At 43.6% G+C, this 21091-nt stretch overlaps 1 protein-coding gene across 3 annotated transcripts in view; it reads right to left on the bottom strand.

Annotated features, from left to right (window-relative positions):
* PPP4R3A (protein phosphatase 4 regulatory subunit 3A) overlaps nucleotides 1-14179 on the bottom strand; it is a 73832-nt gene extending 59653 nt beyond the window's left edge. For all 3 annotated transcript variants that reach the window (XM_048852704.2, XM_048852702.2, XM_075129834.1), the window contains exons 1-2: nucleotides 12975-14179; nucleotides 1235-1290 (exon numbers count right to left, since the gene is read on the bottom strand). In XM_048852704.2, coding sequence (XP_048708661.1) covers nucleotides 1235-1290; nucleotides 12975-13116 — 198 coding nt within the window. In that variant the 5' untranslated portion in view covers nucleotides 13117-14179. The remainder of the gene's footprint in view (nucleotides 1-1234; nucleotides 1291-12974) is intronic.
* Nucleotides 14180-21091: the final 6912 nt, after the last annotated feature.

Genomic DNA, 21091 nt, shown 5'->3' on the forward strand with positions numbered 1-21091 from the left:
TAGTTCCTTTAGAAGGGGGTGTGTAGAGGTGTACTGGACAGGGAAAAACCTAAAAAGAGTTGAGACAAAAAGAGTAGAGGTGAGGGAGAGAATGAAGAGAAAAAGAGAACAGAAAATCTGTAATTTTAAATTATATTTTTGGCTACTGATCCAGTTCAAAAAAGGGTATCACACTATTGTAATTGCAGTCAAAAGAAACTAAGAAATAAGCCTGTCCTCTTAAAAGTTTGGAACCCCATGTCTCATTTCACAGGAAGGAAGAGTAAGTAGATTCCCTTCGACAAGTACAAAATTAAACTCCTAATCAAGCAGTAAGTTCCAGAGGTACAAATGCTCTAGACTATTATTTGCAGAGGAAAAAAAAGAGGTTTTAGGACAACTAAAGGCCAAAAATGCCAAACAAAGACAATTTTACAGACACATTTTTCCTAGATATCATGAGCTGCATTACTGAAGCTAGCCTCTGTCTACAACACAGTAGGAAACCGCTTAGAAAATAGGCTTAATTTGCATGAACTAAGTTCAATATAACAATAACCAGCAGACAGCAGCATTTGTCCCTTTCTAGTATTGAAAGAATATCGTGCTTTTCAATATACACACCCATCAAATTCCATTTTAATTCTTTAAGCAAAAAGACTCTCCAGGCTAGCAATGCACACAACTAACTAGTTTAAGATGTGAAAGTCTTACTGGCAAAGAACAGTCAACCCTAGGATCGCAAAAAAGCAGGCTGGCATCAATATTTCATCTATTTGTTTAGAAAGAGGTAGCATATTTTGGGCAGAGTTAATCTGTATGCCTTAAAACTTTGATCACCATCTTTCTAAGCAATCAACATATAGATATTTACAAATACATATCTGAGTAAAAAGAATAATATATAAAATACATTTTTAAGTTAAGGGACAATCAAGTTATTTGAAACTAGGTCTGTTTCAAAAAGGGATTATAAATAGCTTCAGGTAGTATAAGGTCTCAAGAACCCCCTGCTAATTTGTGTTTTTCCATATGTTTCGTTGCTGTGTAAAGTACACACAGATACTCACACAGGAAACGGATTGGTTGTATGATCATACACAAAAACACTGACAAGTATTTTCTCTCATCTTTCAGTTATAGTAACAGATAGCATTACTTGTAATAAAGGGTAGTAAACGCAGAGAACATTCATATTAAAGAAGTAACAGTCTCCCTTTAAAAAGAAAGGCAATGTAAAATAATTAGAGTTTACCTGTTGCTTCTGGTATGCAGTGTTTGGATTAATTTTGGACTCCAAAAGAAGAGAACCTGAAGGAATTAAAAAGAAGAAAGTTCTGTTTTACTTCTACAATTGCATTGTGAATTCAATAATGGGGACTGAAAAATTCTCTTTTCAGTCACAGATACACTAAATACACATTAAAAATACACACAACCTAAGACTATGTTCAGAACCTCATCCCCAATCCTGCAAACAGGTATGTAGATGCTTTATTTTACTCACATGAGTAGTTTCACTGAAGTCAACAAGACTCCTCACAAATAAAGTTAAGAACACACATAAGTATTTGCAGGATTGGGGCCTTAATCGCCATAATCTATTTTGACTTCATTATTTCCTACCCCAAACAGCATTTATGGGTGAGATGATCAAATTAGAAAAATAAATTGTTCCTAAGATGTGGTCCACAAAGCACTTCCTGGTGGTCTGCAGACACCTCACTGGTCACATGATGCTGACTCTCCTTGCTTCCATTTGCTAAATCTCATTAAAAAATTCATGATCCATGTCAACTTCTTGATACTACTTTCTCCATGGAAGCAGTTACTGTAGTTGCCACAAAAATGTTTTCTATCACCAGGGGGAGGTAGTCCACACAATCACATTATAAAACCAGGAATTATGAGTAACCTTAAAAGAAATCCAAGCAGGTAAAGATATGGAAATGCACAGTTAAGACACCCATACAACCCTGTGACAACAGGCAGAGTTAAAGTTGTATGGGGTGCCTTAAGTGTGCTTTTCCACACCTTTACCTGTTTGGACTTCTTTTAGGTTAACCTTAACTCTGAATTTCCTGGGTTTTTAGTATAATTACAACATCACTAATATTTTTTTATTTAGTCATTCTTACCCATAAGTTACTGGTATGCATGCTTAACCTTCACTGAACCTTACTGTCCAGGAATTTAAGAGAAATTAAAATACTTAAACCCATTTTTCTTAGTGCAAATCTCTGAAGTTTCTAAAAGGTGAGAAGCAATTCTCCATGAATAAACAGAATTTGAAAAGGACAACTGTAATTAAAATGGTCATTTCTGAATCTCATGGTGGGAGCCAACTTTCTGAACTGATCACCGGAAATTGATGTTCAATACCTGAACAGTTCATTAATTATAAATCCATATTTTAAAAATCTATGTTAACAGTATGGAGAAAATTTCTGAAAGAATCTTACACTTGTTTCTCACACTGTCAGTCACAAACCCTGGGTTTAGACATACAGTCCTTATCTGAAGGATTTTCAGTGACTTCAATAAGAATTTTGGTTAAATAAGGACTGCAGAATTAGACCATACATTACTTTTTCAGCAAGATGGCTACTAAAAGCAGTAGAACTGAATACCAATGTTAATGATAGTTCCTCCTGTGATAAAAGTGCTTCTTACTGTATAAATTTAGAATGTTACAAAATGTTGATATTCAAACAAGAGACACACAAACCACGTCAGTAACAGAATATGTAGTTTTTAAAAATTACAAATACATTCACTTTAAAGGAGACACGGTATTTTTTTTTTAAACTTACCTGCAATTAGTGTACTACTTATTAACTCTAAGGCCTTGTCTACACTATAGTTTTGTCGACAAAAGTTACAGCGCTTTAAACCACCCTCACATGTCCACACTATGCTCCTTGTGTCAGCAGAGCACACCCACACTAGCAGCTCTTGCATCGACACAGAGCAGTACACTGTGGGTAGCTATCCCACTGGGCAACTGGCCACAAGGTGCTTTGAGAAAGGTTTGCAATGCCTCAGGGGACAGGTACAGCATCACATGATGCACATCAATCTGATCGTTCCATGGGCATCCTACTAGATTACCAGCTGCTTTTCAACTGAAGTGAAGTGGGGGGAGAAGGTGGGGAAAGTGTGTGATGGTGTGTGTGTGTGTGTGTGTGCACGCGCAGAGAGACAGAGTGTGTGTGATGGGGAAGTGTGTGTGTTGGGGGAGGGGGGAGGAAGAGGAGAGCCAGTGTCGGAATGCTGTCTCTAAGTTCAGACAGCTGCCGAAACCAACAAATCCTGAAGCAGGCCCCCTGGCTCATCAGCCCCCCGGCTCTGCACAGCACAACAGTCTCTCCCCTCTTCCCCCACCCCTCAGCAGCAGCCTGCTCTGCCTGCCAGCCAATTCCACGTTAAGGGTTCTGTAATTCCCTCAGAGTTCTCCCACAGCCTCCCAAGCTACCAGAAGCAGTATCCTCAGCAGCTCCATGCGCTCTTCACAAACGCTGAGGAATGTCAGCTTCCCAGAGCTTTGAAAGGGGAGCGATGCATGCCTGTGTAGCTAGATGCAGAATAGCAGAGTTCAAAGGACTGAGCAGAGCAGTCATGCTGGGCGTTGTGGGATACTAGGGAAGGCAAGTTATGTCAACATAACGAACAGCAGCCTCTACACTGATGTTTTAATCACTTTAACTTTGCGACAAAAAGCTGCCTTTTGCCAACAAAACTATGTAGTGTACACAAAGCCTAAGTCCCAAGTTCAGGATTTTGTTTGCCTTGCAACCACCTAAAAACTCTCCTGAACTGTTGATGATTCCAAAGAGAGATGGTTGTTCATATATCATCAACTGTTGCATAACAGAATCCTCAACTCAGATGCTGACAGGTAAAGAGGAGGAGAAACAGATTTTCATGTGTTTTAAAATTTAAATCTATTTGCAAGTTTAAGTTCACACAGTACATACTGTGGACCTGAACTATTTTTTCCTCTCAGAAGTTTTGCTGTATATAAATATTCTTTTGTCAGCTAATCATATATCTGCTAGCCCAATTCTCTCTTTTTCTAAGGAAGTTGTAAACAGCCTTAAGCCATCTGTGAAGTTCCTGTCACACACTGACTTAAAAAAACAAACAAATCAAAAACACATACCCACTGAACTGACAAGTCCTTTTTGACTATAAAAGTGTGTGTAGAAAGACTAAGAGCCTGTCTACACATGGACCTATTCAGAAATAACTCCATGTGTGTACACTCAATCCATGTTCAACAGGGCACTCTTATTCTGGAAATGTCCACACATTATTCAGGAACAGCTGTTCCTGATTATCTTCATGAGCAGACAAGACCTAAAAGGACTCTAATCCAGCTATTTGATATTAATTCAGGATTTTGATATGGATCACTACTATAGAGGTCTCCTCAATATTTTTATATTTGTAAAGGAACCAAGGAGGACGAAGAATCTCACTATAAAGAAGGTTTCAGAGTAGCAGCCGCGTTAGTCTGTATTTGCAAAAAGAAAAGGAGTGCTTGTGGCACCTTAGAGACTAACCAATTTATTTGAGCATAACTTTTGTGAGCTTCTGTTCAAACACTCACCTTGGTAAGTAGCAACAACAGGAAAGAACAGCACAAGGGAGCAGAACAGAATTTTGCAGTAATGCTATGTAATTTACTTCAGTGTGGCAGACCTTAATTTTAAGTTTTTTTTAAAAATTGTGTAAATACATTACATGCAAATGTATGTTTTCCTCATGATTAACTTAGCTAACTTCTACAAAGTCCTATTGAACCAGAAATGTTAAGAACTAGAATGAGTCCCATTTAGATGGATAGACGTGATAAATATCAACTTGTGATAGGAGATTATTTCTATACAACTCGTTTTGCTTTTGGGAACCCAGTTGTGCAGTGCGCCTTTAACTGCCATCCTTGTGAAAAGGCAACAATTCAGCATTATCAAAACAAAATAATCTCTCTTACAATATGGAGTGGAAAATATTGTCAGAGTTGTTTTTTTTTTCCTTAAGCAAGGCTACCATATAAAGCAATCACTGGTAATGTGTTCAATGTACATTAATTTGTATTAGGTGAAAGTCCATGCTGCAAGGATAGCAGCTGGGCCAAGTAACCCACTATCTGCGCAGTCTCCGTCATACAACCAATTGAACTGTTGCATGCAAATTAGCTGTAGAGTAAGGGTGGCAATTGGCTGAGTTACCTCTGATATCACAACGGTCTTGGGCTCTTGGCATGGCATAAATACATGCCTTACTGTAACTGAAAGTCCATGCTTTGTGCCAGTGTAATTTGTAAAGTCAAAATGGGTGCGAACTTAGAAATTTGACAGTAATGGACCACAAATCCCAGTGATGATTGAACCTGATGATAGTTTAAACAAGAAGAGCTCTCATGAGTCTGTAACAGCTTCCATGACTTCACACCGATTAAACAGACATACTAGGCTTTAGAGTGACAGTCAGACTTGGAAACAACTTCCAAAAGGGATGGTGGAATTAAAAGCCACTAGAAATTGTTAAGCTATGTGTCTTGATGAACCCCTATTGGACAAACTCTACAGATACTGGATTTCTGAAAAAAGTAAAGGGAATACGCGAGATGACCTTGTGCATGTGATTAATTCTAGGACTGACAAGACAGTATACAGAATGTGGAAAAGTTATTCAAAACAAATACTTAAGACAATAAAGTCCTTGCCTATGTCGGACAACTCCTTCCAGGCTATCAAAAAGGTCAGTCTTTATTACCTCTTTTCCACTGTTATCACAAATCTTGCTTTCTTCTGTTCTGTAACTGATGCTTGCAACAGCCTTCCAAAATCTATTTGTCAAGGCTCCAACCTTACAATTCAACTCATTCCTACTCATTTATGCAGTATCACCGAGCAAAAGCATGCGTCGTTTTCACACTTTTGAGAGACTCAAAACATTTAAACCACCATATTTTGTTGTAAGAATGATTAATGAGTTCTCTGTAACCCATGACCTCCCTCAACTCCACTCCACCTAGGAAATATGATGGACTTGTGAGGACATTATAATGGGCCTGACATTCCGGATAGTTACTCAAGTTAATAAATACTCTAGTAGTTAAGTCAATAAGACTACTCATGTGAAAAAACCCACTACTTATACACATAAGCTTTTGCAGGATAAAGCTCCCATACAGTAAGCTCTTCGGAGGCAGGAACCTGAAGCACATTTGTGGATAGTAAAAATAGTAAATAATAGGTACGGTAGTGATAACAGAAACATTAACAATGTCAACCTTAATTTAATAGGTCATAGATTGCAACTAACAAAATTTCTTGTTTTTAATTACATGAATTCTCCATTCAAAAGACTGGATTCCAGTCCTGGTCTTTTGAATAGTATAATTAAAAATATTTTCTTGGGTTTAATCAATCTTGTTAGACATGTCTAATAAATTTGTAAAATATACCTTCCATTTCTTGGGGCTATCCTAGGCTATGGGTGTCCTATAGCTTTTGTCAGCATAACTTATGCTGCTCAGGGGTGTGAATAAACCCCTCCCCTGAGTGACATAAGTTACTCTGACATGAGCACTGGTGTGGACAGAGCTATGTCGGCGGGAGAAACAACTATTGTCTAGGGCAGAGGTGGTTTTATTATGTTGACAGGAGAGCTCTCTGTCGGCATAGTGTGTCTTCACCAGATGCACTGCAGCGTTGTACGTGTAGACAAGCCCCTAGAATACTCTCCGAGACTTTATCCACACTACTTTTTGAAAGCAGTTGTAGCCTGTAAAGCACATTTTTAAAAACATCAGCAGGATTCCATGTTCACTAATGACTCCAAATGAAGTTTGCTCATTTTTCTAAACATTTTTTCGAACTGCCTGCCCTGAAAACTCATCTTAAAACTTCAGAGTCAAACTGCACTTTTTACATAACCACAAGAAAAAAATTCTGCGGGCCAAATGATGCACTAAGTGATATCTATACAAACCCATTTAAAGCTAATGAGTTTATGTGGGCATCACTGAAGAAATAATGTGAAGACAGCAGGGTTACCTGTGGAGAGGAGAGTAAGATTTAGTCTACAGAACCTCTATTACTGGGAGTTGTATGCAAGATGGAAAGAACCCAGCTTGAGTCCAATAGCTCAGGGCAGCTTTGCAGAAGTGGGGAGGGTGGGTATGGTTTGATTCACAAACAAAACAATTCTGATAGGGAAGTGAGCAAGAATAACTACAGAGCTCCACAATGGCATATTGAGAGTTACTGTTTAGGAAAGAAACATACTTTAAATGTGTTAAGCCAGTGGTTCTCAGCGCCCTTCTTTGTTTCGAAAGGGTGGAGGGAGGTGGCACTTGGGGATTCATGCTTCTCCGACAACCCTAAAAATTAGCTGGATGCTTCTGCTACCAGTGACCAGCAATGAAAATTAGTTAACAACGCAATTCACACTACTCAGCTATTAATACAGGCTGCCTGCAGACTTGGGAAAATACTTCATTATTAACATGAGCAGAAGTGGCAATGTTTTCTTCACAACAATGGAGGGCTTTTTTTTTTTTTTAATAGTATAATTCTGGAGGAAAGTGTGCGCAAAAGGCGGATTCTGCAGTAAAGTCTGCTGTTACAGAATTCATATAGCTCTGCCTATTAAAAGCTCTCTTATAAAGGGTCCACACAATGGCAGGAGAACAAACTACAGTGCGTACACTACTTTCCTTCAGAGACTATTTCACAGTCTAATAGGTGGATTAACATTTTCCCTCATCTTAAATGTTTCTTTTAATTTCAGTCCATCACTCCTAGTTTTACCCAAAAGGACTGAAGTGTGTTACCACAGAATTATTTTTTATTTCCCAGGCAATAGTGGAACCACAGCCCAAATTTCTCAGATGTTCAATTGGTTTCTGAGGCAAGATGAAACCTTACAGCAGCAGTTCTCAACCGGGGATCCACGAGCCCTTTCTGGGGGGCCGCAGGGCCTCATGGCTGAAACCCCACATTGTAAGCCGCAATGCCCCCATGTGGGGTAGAAGCCAGGAGCCCTGGTGCCCCCCAGTCTGAAGCTGGGAGCCCCGGCGCCCCACTGGTCTAAAGCTACAAGCAGCGTGGGGTTGAAGCCGGGAGCTCTGGACTGCCCCTACTCCCCTTAGTCTGAAGCTGGGAGTGGTGGGGGAGCCCCAAATGCCCTCCCCACCCAGGATTGAGGCCAGGAGCAGCACGGGGCTGAAGTCCCAAGCCCTGGCAACTCCCGGGGGCAGATGCAGAGTTGGAGGTTGCCAAAAGGTATTGCTCCCCCCCCCCCAAAAAAAATTGCAGCACTTTACCCAGAGTGGAGCAGTCCCAGGGGCAGCTCCCCCCGCTCTTCCGCCAGTCCCTCTAAGGTCCTATACTCTGGCCAGGTCATAGGTGGGAAGCCAGAACCAGGCAGTGCGGGACAGCTGCTCCTCTGCTTGGTGGTGCAATGGAGAGGTCAGCCGTGGCATTCCCATCTGCTACTGGTGCTCGGGGTTGCGACTGCTCCGAAGCTGCCAGCCCCCTTTGACTGCTCATGCAGCTCGTAAGCGTTGCCCGGGCCGGGGGACCTGACTCTGGGGCAGCAGAGCCCTCAGGAAACAGCCACCACAGGAGAAGCACTCCTAGCACACAGCCCCTAACTACCCCTCTCCCTGCACTCTGAGTGGTTTTCAAACTTTGAGCCGAGTCCCCACTTTGAGTTATATTTTTTGGTTGCATCCCCCCACAATCCAGACAGGCTGGGTGGCCTCCTGAGGTGAGGTGAGTCAGAAGGTGGAGGTGGCACTCCCTCTCCGGACCACACTGTGCACAGCTGGCCAAAGCCGCACCAGCCCTTGTCCGTCCCCCCCAAAAATAGAAGTTAAAGTATGCGTAAGCCCAAGGGTCCCCCCAGCCTGGAGCCCTGAGTCCCCACACTGGGCCTTTGAGTTTTTATAGCATGGGGGGGGGGGGGGGGGGGCGCTCAGAAAGAAAAAGGTTGAGAACCCCTGCCTTACAGGCCACATAAGATCTCTTTTGTGGCTAGTAAAAATCACCCTTTATGATATCAGGACAGGTAGAACAGCATCACTAAAGGGCATTACCATGCATTCCAGTCATGGTATACAAACTAGTCAGTTCCATGATTAGCAGCAATCAAAACAGCAGTAGGATGTACAGAAAATAGGATGGGGCGGGGGGAGGTAAAAAAAAAAAAAAATCTCCTCCAGAGTGAGTACCAAACTTTCCTGGGCAAGTGCCATCAACTTTAGCAGACTCCTAAGCTTTACTTTTAAAAAATAGTTTAAAGCCATTGTGGTCACAAAGAAAACCTTCCAAATGGGGAGAAAGTATAAATCAAAACAGTAACATCTTCCTAATTGTGCTGAGAGATAGAAGCAGTGCCACCCTTGCTTTTGGGGCAGAGTAGCCTCCTGCCTCTGTAATAGGGGCAGAGGAGACCTGGCTGCTGCCACCGTTGTTTGGCGGGTAGGGAGAAACCGGTATTTGTTGGAGGACTGGCAGAGAATTAATTAGGATTCAGAATTCAGCGACTTGGAAGCTTGGGTCTTCAGGCCCAAGCAGCAGGGAGGTGCTGCCCAGACGAAGACTAAGCAGAAGGGGAAGCATGGCTTGGTAATCAGTGTATTCTGACAAGGCAAATAAGCTTAGTCCTTATACTAGCAAGTGCCTGTGGGATTGAAAATTATTTGTATCATTAAGAGAATGGTATACCGTCATCTGGAATATTGATTTCAGTTGTGGTCACCTTACCTCAAAAAGGGGGAGGGGGGGAGAGAAAGGGTCAGAAACAAGCAATGAAAATGATTTAAAAGCATAGAAAGGTTGTCATATGAAGAATAGGACTGTTCAGGTCATGGAATTGACAAGGCGGGGAAAGGATACAGTTATTAAAAATGAATGACAGAAGGAGTGGAAATTAGGCACTCCTTTATTATCTAACAGAAATACAAGGGGTCATGCAGTGAAACTAAAAGGCATCAAGTTTAGATTTGACTCTCATCCACTTGCTGGTTTGCTTTTTTTTTTTTTTTTTTTTTTGAGGAAAAAAGTGTAACTCATTGCCACATCAGTATTATTAAGGAAAAAATTTTTGCAGGATCCAAATAAAGGACTAGACATTTATATGGATAACGACAAGAACATTCAATTATAATAGATGGGATTTAGAACAATTAGGAGATATAAAGCCTCATGATTCAGGGCATAAGCCATCCTATAACTGGGTACAGTAAGAGATTTCCTGTATTAAGAGGTTAGTGTCAGTTGTCTACACCAGGGATGCTTGAACTTACTTGACATTTCTGGCCACTGTCAAAAACAGGACAACAATATCATGGACCAATGGCCTGATCTGGTATGGTAATTCCTATGTTCCATCTGTTGGAAGTGGTTATAGCACTGTATCTTAAAAGGCCACGGATAAAAACTGACTTTTGGTTGCATTCTCCCTTAGAGAATTCTGAAACCTAAATTGGTCTGTCAGCTTTTGTGGGTAAGCCATTAAATAAAAGGAAGTTGAGTCCTGACCCCAAACTGTAGGAAGAAACAAAGGCAGAAGATAGCATGATGGAAAGGGGAGGAACTGTCAAGGAAAGATGAAAGAACTACACAGGGACGCAAAGACATGTGGAACACTAGTACTTGTTCAGTACTTGTTAATTTTGATCCTTACATTTAACAAAGCAATTAACAGAAAAGCTGAATGGTAATTGAAAGAAGGAGGAACAAGGGACCTGAGCCCTGTAAAAGGCATCAATGCATCTGAAGTATAACAATCTGGTGTCACTTTTGTTTGTTTTTGTCAATTAACTGTTCACACTTACAAACATTTCATACAATACACCAAATAATTTTTTAAAAAATTTCATTACATACAAATTTGCCTTCAAAACTTTCTTGGCCACTGACTTCTGACACTGAGAGAAAACTGAATATTAATCTGATAAGATAAAGTGACAAGAATAAGAAAACAATTACTAGAGGGCATGTTTGCCTAAAACGAGTGATATATTAGCCTCAGTGATCAAAAAAGGTAAGTTTCTGAAGAGGATTTTATTATCTAATAATCCTATAAACTGTACATGCTGTAAGAGTTATGACAGCTAAATAAACTATTATATGTTAATTTCAGTTATTCAATTTTTTAAAATATTAGTTTGCTGAATATTTTTAAAAGTATGGATAATTAATCTGTAAAATGCAGTAAACTCCTAGATAAACCTTAAAACAATACTTATAATACTTCATACTTCCACTTTCTTTTATAGATTTAAACAAGCTCATTTACAGCAAGTAAACTACCAAAATCAATCTGCATATGGAAATCCCACTGAAATCAGTGGAAGTCTGTGTAGCTTAAACAGACTGCTCCTTGACAGTCAGATTACAACCTGCAGCATTTTATACTCAAAAATTCTACCCACATCATTGTATTTTTAAAATATTGCCACTATATATATATATATATATATTTTAATGTCACTCTCATTATTTCAGTTGTACTTTACTCATTTGTTATGCTCTTGAAAGCTGTCCTGGTGGACACACACACACACTATGCTCCCTTTCACCCTTAAATTCAGTAGTAGAGGTCCATTGCCATCTGGAGGAGTTTATCTTACATAAGAAATAAGACATGCTGAAAAGAATGGGGAGAACAGTCTTCAAATTTTCTTTGGTAAAATCAATTATATATTTGGCTTTCATAATTCATTGCTAAATTATTAATGTAAAAGACTCAAATCAATGTAATTAGCATTTAAGCAGGTTTCTGATAATCATCAATTTTCTAAATTTAATTTCTACTATATCAATTTAGGATTTCCTTATAGCGCACGTTCTCAGAACTTTCCCATACAATGACTGGACTAAGTAAGTGCCCTCAATGAAGTTTTCTATCCTTCAATATCAGCAACGGGAAAGTCAAATAAACATGGGGGAGAGGGGAGATTACAATCAATTGTAGACAGCAATCTGCAAGAATGATCCAACCTAACCAGACATAACATAAAAAGCCTGGAAATAGCTACGGGCAGAAAAACATCACCAAATATGCAACTATATGGTTAAATGAGATAGGACACCTTAATTCATGCTACTAGTGTTAAATAAAGCCAGATATACTTCAAGTTTAATCCACAGTAACTGCAGCAACCATTAACTCACTGATCAAATAATCATGGATAGTTTTCACACAAAACCTACCATAATGTAGTGATCTGTAGAGAAACATGCTTGCAATGTGAGGAAAACAGGTGATATGCTTTAAGTGAATTTATTATTTAAGGGGTAATTCTAAAGCAGTTTTACCATGAGTGCAGAATACTGTAGCTGCTTAAAATATATCCCAACAATATTGTTTTGTTCTTTGTACTGTCTTAAAATCAACAATTTAATACTATATGTATAGCCACACATTATAAAACACCCTTTAAAACACTTTTAAGGAGTGAAAAATATATCTGAAACTCAACTACTGAGAGCTGAATAGGTTAGACACTACACTGAATTTTAAAATATTTTATGTTCAACAAATGTAATCCAAACTGTGAGTAGTTTCTTTAATCTGGGGATTATAAATTATTTGAAGAAGAGATCCCAAGTAGTGTTCGTGGCAAAGATCATTTTGGGGGGGCCCCAAGAAGCAGGATACTGGTGTGCAAAATAGCGTGTGCAATGTGGACTAAGTGTATTTGGTATGCACCATTATGTCTGTGTGTCCAATATGCACAAAGTGTGTACCTGATGGGTAGGAGTGGGTAGTAGTGTTGTCCTAATCTTCCAACCCTGTCACTTGGCCTAACAAGAGTTAACCATAGTTGCTACTTCCCTCGTTTCAGAATCCTATACAAATTATGCCGCTAGTGTCATGGAATAGATATACAAAGCCAGCTCCCGTCTGCCTTTTTTAGGTGGATTGGTAAAAGAAGACTACCAATACTTGGCATGCTCTCACACACTTACCATCGCTCTCTGCCCTGACAAGCAGGGACATGCCCTTCAGCCTCTCCACGTAGCCAGAGGACACATGTCCGGTGCCCCTATCATCCCACTGGCGGTCTTCATTCAGCGTGTAAACTTTCACCCTCCGCCGGGTGTCGGTCATCCTGCCGCCTGCCACACCACAGCCACCACACTGGCCTGTGACACCTGAAGGAACAGGAGGTTGGTGGGGGGCTAGGCCCCCCTCAGAGGAGAGGAGCAGGAAAGAGGGTAGCAGCCCCACACAGACACCCCGGGATCTCTCCTTATTCTTCACTGCTGGGGCAGTCTCCTCCTCATCCCCAATATTTGGAGGCACAGCAGAGTGCTGGGGAAGCGGGTGATTGGTGGGAAGCTATTTACGAGGCTAGAGGACCAGGAAAGTGTTATTCAGGAGGGAAAGCCGAAGGAGCAGTTGGGCTGCCGGGGGTAAAGGGGCAGGCCGAAGGGGCAGCGTGGGGAGGGAGCAGAGGTGGTAGAGGAGGGATGTGAAGGAGAGGTAAGATGGCTATGGAGGCTAGAAGCGGGTGGGGGGAAAGCAGAGGGAAAGGGTGGCAGGGGATGGGGCTCGCAGAGCAGGGGTGCTAGGAGAGGCGTGAGCCGGGAGAACCGTGTGCTGGCAGGGGACAGGAAGCAGCCAGATTAGCAGAGGGAACAAGGGGTGGTGGCAGATCGGCGGCAAGGGGGAGGGAGCGGGGTCAGTTCACCCCCTGCCCGGCGCTCGGCTCTATTGTGCGGGCGCTGCCCAGGCCCGACGCCCCCTCGCTCGCAGTTCGTCAGTGCGGGGGCCAGAGGAGGCGCGGCCCCTCTTTCTCCAGAGCGGCTCGTGAGCGGCCAGCGGGCGCTGCCTGTCCCGGGCGGGGTGCGAAGGCGGCCGGGCTCAGCGCCCCGTCTTCCCCATGGGCTCCCCTCGCAGGCGGCAGATTCACTCCCAGCCCGGCTCCGCCGCCATATTCTTCTTCCTCCTCCTCCCGCTACTGCTGCGGCTCAGCCCCGGCTCCTCGGCCCGCTCCGGTAGTCCGGCCCGCTCCGCTCCGGGCGCCCGGCTGGAAAGGCCCCTCCCCGGCCGGGCGGGCTAGCTGGCTGGCTGAGGCGCGGCGAGGCCCGTCTGTCTCCCACTGGCTCTGTCTCCGCCTCAGTCACTGCGCGGCCGCCATCTTGGTTTCACCTCTCACTGGAGGCGCGGGGTCTCCCAGCCAGCGGCGGCACGGGCCTCCCGCCAGCATTTAAAGGGCCAGCAGCAGTTGTGGGCTCAGGGAGCGGGTGGGGGGAGAGGGAAGGGGGCGCCGGAACACCTGCTGTTAGCCGCAGGGGAGCAGCGCCTGCCTCTGTCACCCAAACGCCTCAGTAACCCACTGTGTGCAACCCCCAGGTAGCACACTCTGCACTCTAGGGTACAGAGGTGGGGACCGGCATGAAAGACCCTCCTCAGCTTATTTCTAGCAGCTTAGGTTAAAACTTGCCCAAGGCACAAATCCTTCCTTGTCCTTGGCTGGGTACTGCTGCCACTACTAAGTGAGTTGGACAAAGATTCAGGAAAAGGACCGCTTGGAGGTCCTGTTTCCCTAAAATATCCCCCCAAACCCCTTCACCCCCTTTCCTGGGGAGGCTTGAGACTAATCTACCAACCAAATTGGTAAACCAGAGTCTTAAAAAACAGAACTTTATTATAAAGAAAAAAAAAGTAAAAGAAGCACCTCTGTAAAATCAGGATGGAAGGTAACTTTACAGAGTAATCAGATTCAAAACACATAGGATTCCCCTCTAGGCATCCCCTTCAGCAAGCGATAGTCTAGGGGGCAAGGGTAGCACCCCCCACCATGCAGCACCCCACAGACTAGTGTGGCACCCTACCCATGACCACACATCACCCCACTATGCAGCACCTCACCCACACAGCACCCCATAAATCACCACACAGCACCCTGGGGTGCCAGGGCACAACCCTACAGTGCAGCACCCCAGTGATCACCACACAGCACCCAAGGGTATAAAAGAACAGCACCTGAGGCTGAAATGGCAGAACCCCATTGCCCAGCAGCCCCCAATCACTGCACACCACCCCTACTCTTTATGGTGCAGCCCCCCTGGGTACTGGGGCACTATCCCCACCCTTCACAGTGCATTCAACCTGGGGTATGAGAGCAGTAGCCCTACCCACAGCACCCTACCATTCAGCCAAAGGGTGGCACCCATGCAGCACCCCACAGAACAATGGCTATGCAGAAGGGCCAAATAACCATTACAAATAATATTTCACTTATATTGCAGTGTTTCATTTCTGGCATCACAGGGCAGGAGCCATTCATTAACCCAAAGCTCAGTGTGTATAATGACACTGTAATGGTATAGTGCTGGGAAATAGTTTACCTTCCCCAGCCTGGCCCTGTATCAGAGGAACTACCAAAGTGATGTAAAGTCACCTTTGTTTCACTACCTCTGTTTGGGTCCAGATTCAGAAGTAACACCACATTGGGCCTTAAGACTTTAAATTCATTCTGAAGTTATCAACAATGGTGAGAGAGTGCTGGTGTGAGGTGCTCCTGCAGCCTCCTCCTCTTGGGTCAACTGGGTCAAGAGCTCTGGCCTGGTGGTCGGGGATGGGTGGCAGGCGAGCTCCTTCCCACCTGTGCTTCAGGCCATCAGTTGAAGCGTGGGTCCGCTGCTCTATCTTGGCATTTACCTTTCTGCCACGCATCCGTCTCCACCGGAGAACTGGCACGGTTTAGAGGGCAGAGTGACAGAGAGGCTCCGGAAATGGACAGGACTACTCTGGTGCCTCTCCCTTCGACGGAGGGCACTGATGCTTAATCAAATAGGTTTTTGTTGGTCTCAAAGCAGGCTGCTGTATGGTATAAGAGCTGCAGCTTGTGAGATGTAGCTGTTGGCCTCCTTAGGGAGATCAAATATGAAGTCTAACCTGGAGGTGACAAATACATGCATCACAGTGGCAAGATCCATCCCTTCCTCAGAGATGAGGAGTCTTCTGGCCATTCAAAGATAGTGAAAATCATTCCTTGCCCCGAAATGCAAAATGTGTGTCCAGGAGCAGTGGGGAGGAGCCCAGCATGAACCCAAGGCTTTGTTCTACCTTGACAACTGTTGATCAGATGTCCTTGGTTGAACAGGAAGTCTGAGTTCCAGGAAGTTTCTAACCTCCCTTCTTTCTCTGGTCTGAGTCCCACATTCTCCTCATCTGTTTGCTTACATTTTGTCCAGCAAAGCTGGAATGATCCTGCTGCAAAGTCATCTTTTCAGGAGGCTCCCTGAGTGGTACAAAAAGTTAAACAGCTTCTGGTAGAACGACTGTTGGATTGCACCAAACAGAGATGCAATCCAACAATTGCAGTAACAAACAGACGCTGTTGACTCTCTGCTGCTGTCGCTGCTGCCAACATCAGAGCATATGTCTGACAGATTTTTTTTGAAGGCTGCATCAAAATTGAAAAAATATGCAAAAACACTAGAGCTGTGCGGACCTTATAGGCCCATCACTGTACTGGGAGAGTCTATTGCAAGACACATTCTAGTTACACAATACATGGGAGCTCATTGTATTTTATTTTTTATTAAATGGATGTTTGTATTTATTAATAAAATGCATTTTGCTGGGTCTAATGTGCCACAATCACAGACTAACAGGTTATCTCCCCAATTAACAGTTACTCAGAAAGAGATATCCAATCACCACTATTTCCGCATCCCTGTCATACATTTTTGTTTGGCCCTTTATAGCTAACCACAAATTTTATATCCATATGTGAACTCTTCCAAAGTCCAGTTGTGGACATTTAGTTGGGGCCCACCTCTAGGTTTCAGCAGGGATCCAATGGTGGATTAGAGCTGGCTGTGACGATATCTCCATCTACACTACGACAAGCATGTTAAAAAAACATCCATAGTATGGCTGAAACTGTACCAGAGACACAGCTGTGCCACAGTTCTCTTGACTAGTGAATATAACGTGTTATTGGTGTTTTGAGAACCACATGTTGTGGATCTCTGCCCAGGGGAAGTCCTGGAGCAGTTGCACAGAAATGCACACTACCTGTAAATGCATAGGCCATCCCTGAATGCACTCATGTAGCCAGGTGTGCACTGGAGGTGAGTTCCACCTTACTTTCCCTGACTGGGCATCAATAAGATCTGGGCAAGGAAAAGCCAACACAAACTAACAAAATAGTATGTCCCCTTTTAATAAGGTTTCAGGACAGACACAATTACATGAAACAATACATAATGTCCTCACCCTGGTTCAGAGCTCTCACACAAAGTATTGGAATCTGGTCAGACTAGTCTCCTGGAGCTTGACACACAAACCACCACCTGCTGCAACCAACATAACTTCTACTTCCCTCCCTTGATAAATAGTCAATCCCCATGCCAGGGCAGGGCTTCCTTAATTACACCTAGGCTATCCACCTTCTATAACCTCCACTTTGGTAGAAGGCTTGAAGCCCACACAATACCACAAGTATAGAGGGATGGTCTGAGAGGCACTGGGGCAAGGCTAACCAAAGATGAGCTACTTCATTACCTGTCCCAAGCACCCTCTGCCAGTAGGGCTTCTATACAGAGTCCTGGCTGAATTTGAAGTTGCTTTCCGCCAATGGAAAATCTGAGGGAGAGCTGTGGTTATTTGCAATTTGCACCCCCTTGTGGCAATGGGAATAACTGTGGACTCTGGTTTATTTTATTGTGTTTTTGTGTTTCAGTTTTTGGCAATTACAGAATGGTATGCTCAAGCAGGCTCCATGTAGAGTCTAATACCTTTAATTTCTTAACTGTTGTCTTAAGTTTCTTTATACCAGACTCTGTTGGGGGGTTTTTAAAATCACGCTTCCTGAGTCTCAGTGTCACTGCATTGCCTACTCTCATGATTTTATCATGAGTCTCATATTATTTGTTTCTTTGTGATGCCTCAGCTCCCAGATTCATGTGATTACATGAGAATCTCAATTTTCACTTTTATAAGTAAGTTTCTAGCCCTCATGATTGCAGAGAAAAGCTCAAAAATGTGACTAAAGGCTCAGAGAGCAGCAGGCAAGGAGATCAGCAGAGGAGCTAGCAAACTGGAGCAGCAAACAGGGGAGTTTTGCAAGGGAGTTCTCCAGGTGAAGGAGGAGCAACTACGTGACCCTTGGGGTGAGCTTGTTGTCTGTTAGTTTGTTGTTTGTGTGCTTTCTGCTTGCCTGAAGCTTACAGTGTGGTCTATTGGGGGCGGGGGTTGTGGCTGAGCCTAGCGGCCTGTTAGGCAAGGCTGAGAATTACTTAATGAGGCTTTGATCTCTAATCCCTTTAGGAATTGTTAACCAGGGAGTGGGGCTACTCAGGGAAAACCGGGGTTTAAAATGCCAGCTCCTATGTGACTAGTGAAGAGAAGCAACAAACAGGATTTTTATGAAGGAGTTTACAGAAGGAGCATGAGAGCCAGCTATACCTAATGTTCTTTAAACTTGGGCCAATATTCACCCCTCCTGCAAAAAAACCCAAAACAATCCCTCCCCCCAAAAAAGCTTCAGGAGTAAAAATAATGCAGGTAGAAGCCCAGCAGCAGAGCTGGGCCGTCTAGCTTGCATAATTACCTGCCTTGAGGACAGGTGGCGTATGTGTTGAAGCAGCTCATGGACCTCAGAAGTATGGGCTCTTGAGACCGGAGTGGCTGAACTGGAGGAGCTAAGAGAAACAGAGAGGTACGTAGACAAGACTTTCTGGGACACAGTAGAATGGTCCCACCCCCAGTCTGACAGCCTCTGTGCTGTTGAGGAGGATGAAAGTCTTGGGGAAGGAGAACATCAAGCTGGAGTGTAGAGAAATGATCACATAGTTGGCACCCTCCTTCCAGATGATGTCTTGATATCCACTTATACTGCAGATACCTCTCCAGGGAGGGAACCACAGTTATTAGGAACAGGGCCGGTGCAAGGAGGTTTCACGCCCTAGGTGAAACTTCTACCTTGCGCCGCCCTGCCCCCCGTGGCAGCTCCCTGCCGCCTCCTCCCTCCCCTTGGCCCGGGGAGCCCCCCCCACAGCAGCTCCCTGCCTCCCCCTCCCTCTTTCCCTCCTCTCGGCCCGGGGAGCCCCCCCCGCGGCAGCTCCCTGCCCCAGCTCACCTCTGCTCCACCTCCTCCCCGAGCACGCCGCTGCTTCTCCCACCTCCCAGGCTTGCGGTGTCAATCAGCTGTTCGGTGTGCAAGCCTGCGAGGGAGAGAAGCAGAGCGGGGCGGGGCTCAGGGGAGGAGGCGGAGCAGAGGTGAGCTGGGTCGGGGAGTGGTTCCCCTGTGTGCCCCTCCCTGTTACTTGCTGCAGGCAGCCCTCCCCTCACCCCTCTGCCCCAGCTTACCTCAACTCCACCGCCACCCCCAACCACTTGGTGCCCTAGGCGACCGCCTAGTTCGCCTAGTGGTTGCACCGGCCCTGATTAGGAGGAAACAGGTAATAGTAATGGGGGATTTGATCATCAGAAATACAGATAGTTGGGTTTGTGATGACTGGATGATAAATTGTCTGCTAGGTGCAAAGGTTGGGGATCTCTTGAGTAATTTAGACAAACTTATGTGCAGTGCTGGGGAGGAGCTGATAGACGTAGTACATATAGGTACCAATGACATAGGGAAAGATATTTGAAGAGAGGGGTCCTGCAGGCTAAATATAAATCTAGGTAAGAGATTAAAGACCAGGACTTCCATGGTAATACTGTATTCTCTGAAATGCTTCCAGTTCAACGCACAGGGCCAGTTAGACAGGCAGAATTGCAGAGTCTAACTATATGAAGGAGGGTTTTAGGTTAGGAACCGGGGAACCTTTTGGGAAAGGAGGAGCCTATACATGAAGGATGGGCGCCACCTAAACCAAAACAGAGCCAGATTGGCTCGTAAAATTAAAAATGTCATAAAAGAATTTTTAAACTAAGGGCTGGGGGAAAGCCGACAGGTATGGAGGAGCACACAGTTTGAACCGAGATGTCCCTTAGGGGAGGATCTATTAATGAGGAATTTCTATATCCTAGAAAAGAGGAGAGGATAGAAGGTGATAAAAGTTTAGGTAGGAACTAAAAAGAAACAGTCAAATGAAAAAAAAAGAGTCCCATTCAGTTATATCACATGAAGGCAGACAAATATTGACAAATTTTATAAGTGCGTTTATAAGTGCTTATAAATATTCACAAATGCTAGAAGTCTAAATAATAACTTGAATAATAACTTGAGTGTCTGATATTAAATGAGGATATTGATATAATGGGCATAACAGAAACTTGGTGGAATGATGATAATCAATGGGACACGGTAATACCTGGGTACAAAATATATAGCAATCACAGAGTAGGTCATGCTGGTGGGGGAGTGGCATTACATGTGAAAGCAAGCATAGAGTCAAATATTGGAAAAATCTTCAAAGAATCAAACTGTACCACAGGATAGAAATTCCACACTTGAATAATAATAAGATAGCAGTAGGAATATACTACCAACCACTTAGCCAGGATGGTGATGGTGATTGTGAAATGCTCAGGGAGATTAGAGAGGCTATAAAAATAGAAAATTCAATAATAATGGGGGATTTCAACTATCCCCATATTGACTGGGCACGTGTCACCTCAGGACAGAATGCAGAAATACAATTTCTAGACATCAGTAATGATTACTTCTTGGAACAACTAGACCTGGAACCTACAAGGGGAGAGAGTCTCTATTTTGTTCTAAGTGGAGCACAGGATCTGGTATAAGAGGTGAATATAGCTGAGCCATTCACTAATGGTGACCATAATGTAGTTAAATTTAACATCCTTGATGGGGTGTGAATACCTCCAGACTAGCATTTAACTACAGAAAGGGGAACGACACAGAAATGAAGAAGCTAGTTAAATGGAAACTAACAAAACTGAAATGCCTGCAAGCTGCATGGAAACTATTTAAACAAATCATAATAGAGGCTCAAACATAACGTATGCCCCAAATTTTAAAAAAAATAGTAAGACGACAAAAAACAGTCACCATAACTACACACAGAGTAAAGGAGGCGATTAAAGGCAAAAAGGCATCCTTTAAAAATTGGAAGGCAAATCCTACTGTAGAAAATAGAAAGGAGCATAAACTCTG

This window comes from Caretta caretta, chromosome 6 (assembly GCF_965140235.1).
Source record: "Caretta caretta isolate rCarCar2 chromosome 6, rCarCar1.hap1, whole genome shotgun sequence".
NCBI lineage: Eukaryota > Metazoa > Chordata > Testudines > Cheloniidae > Caretta > Caretta caretta.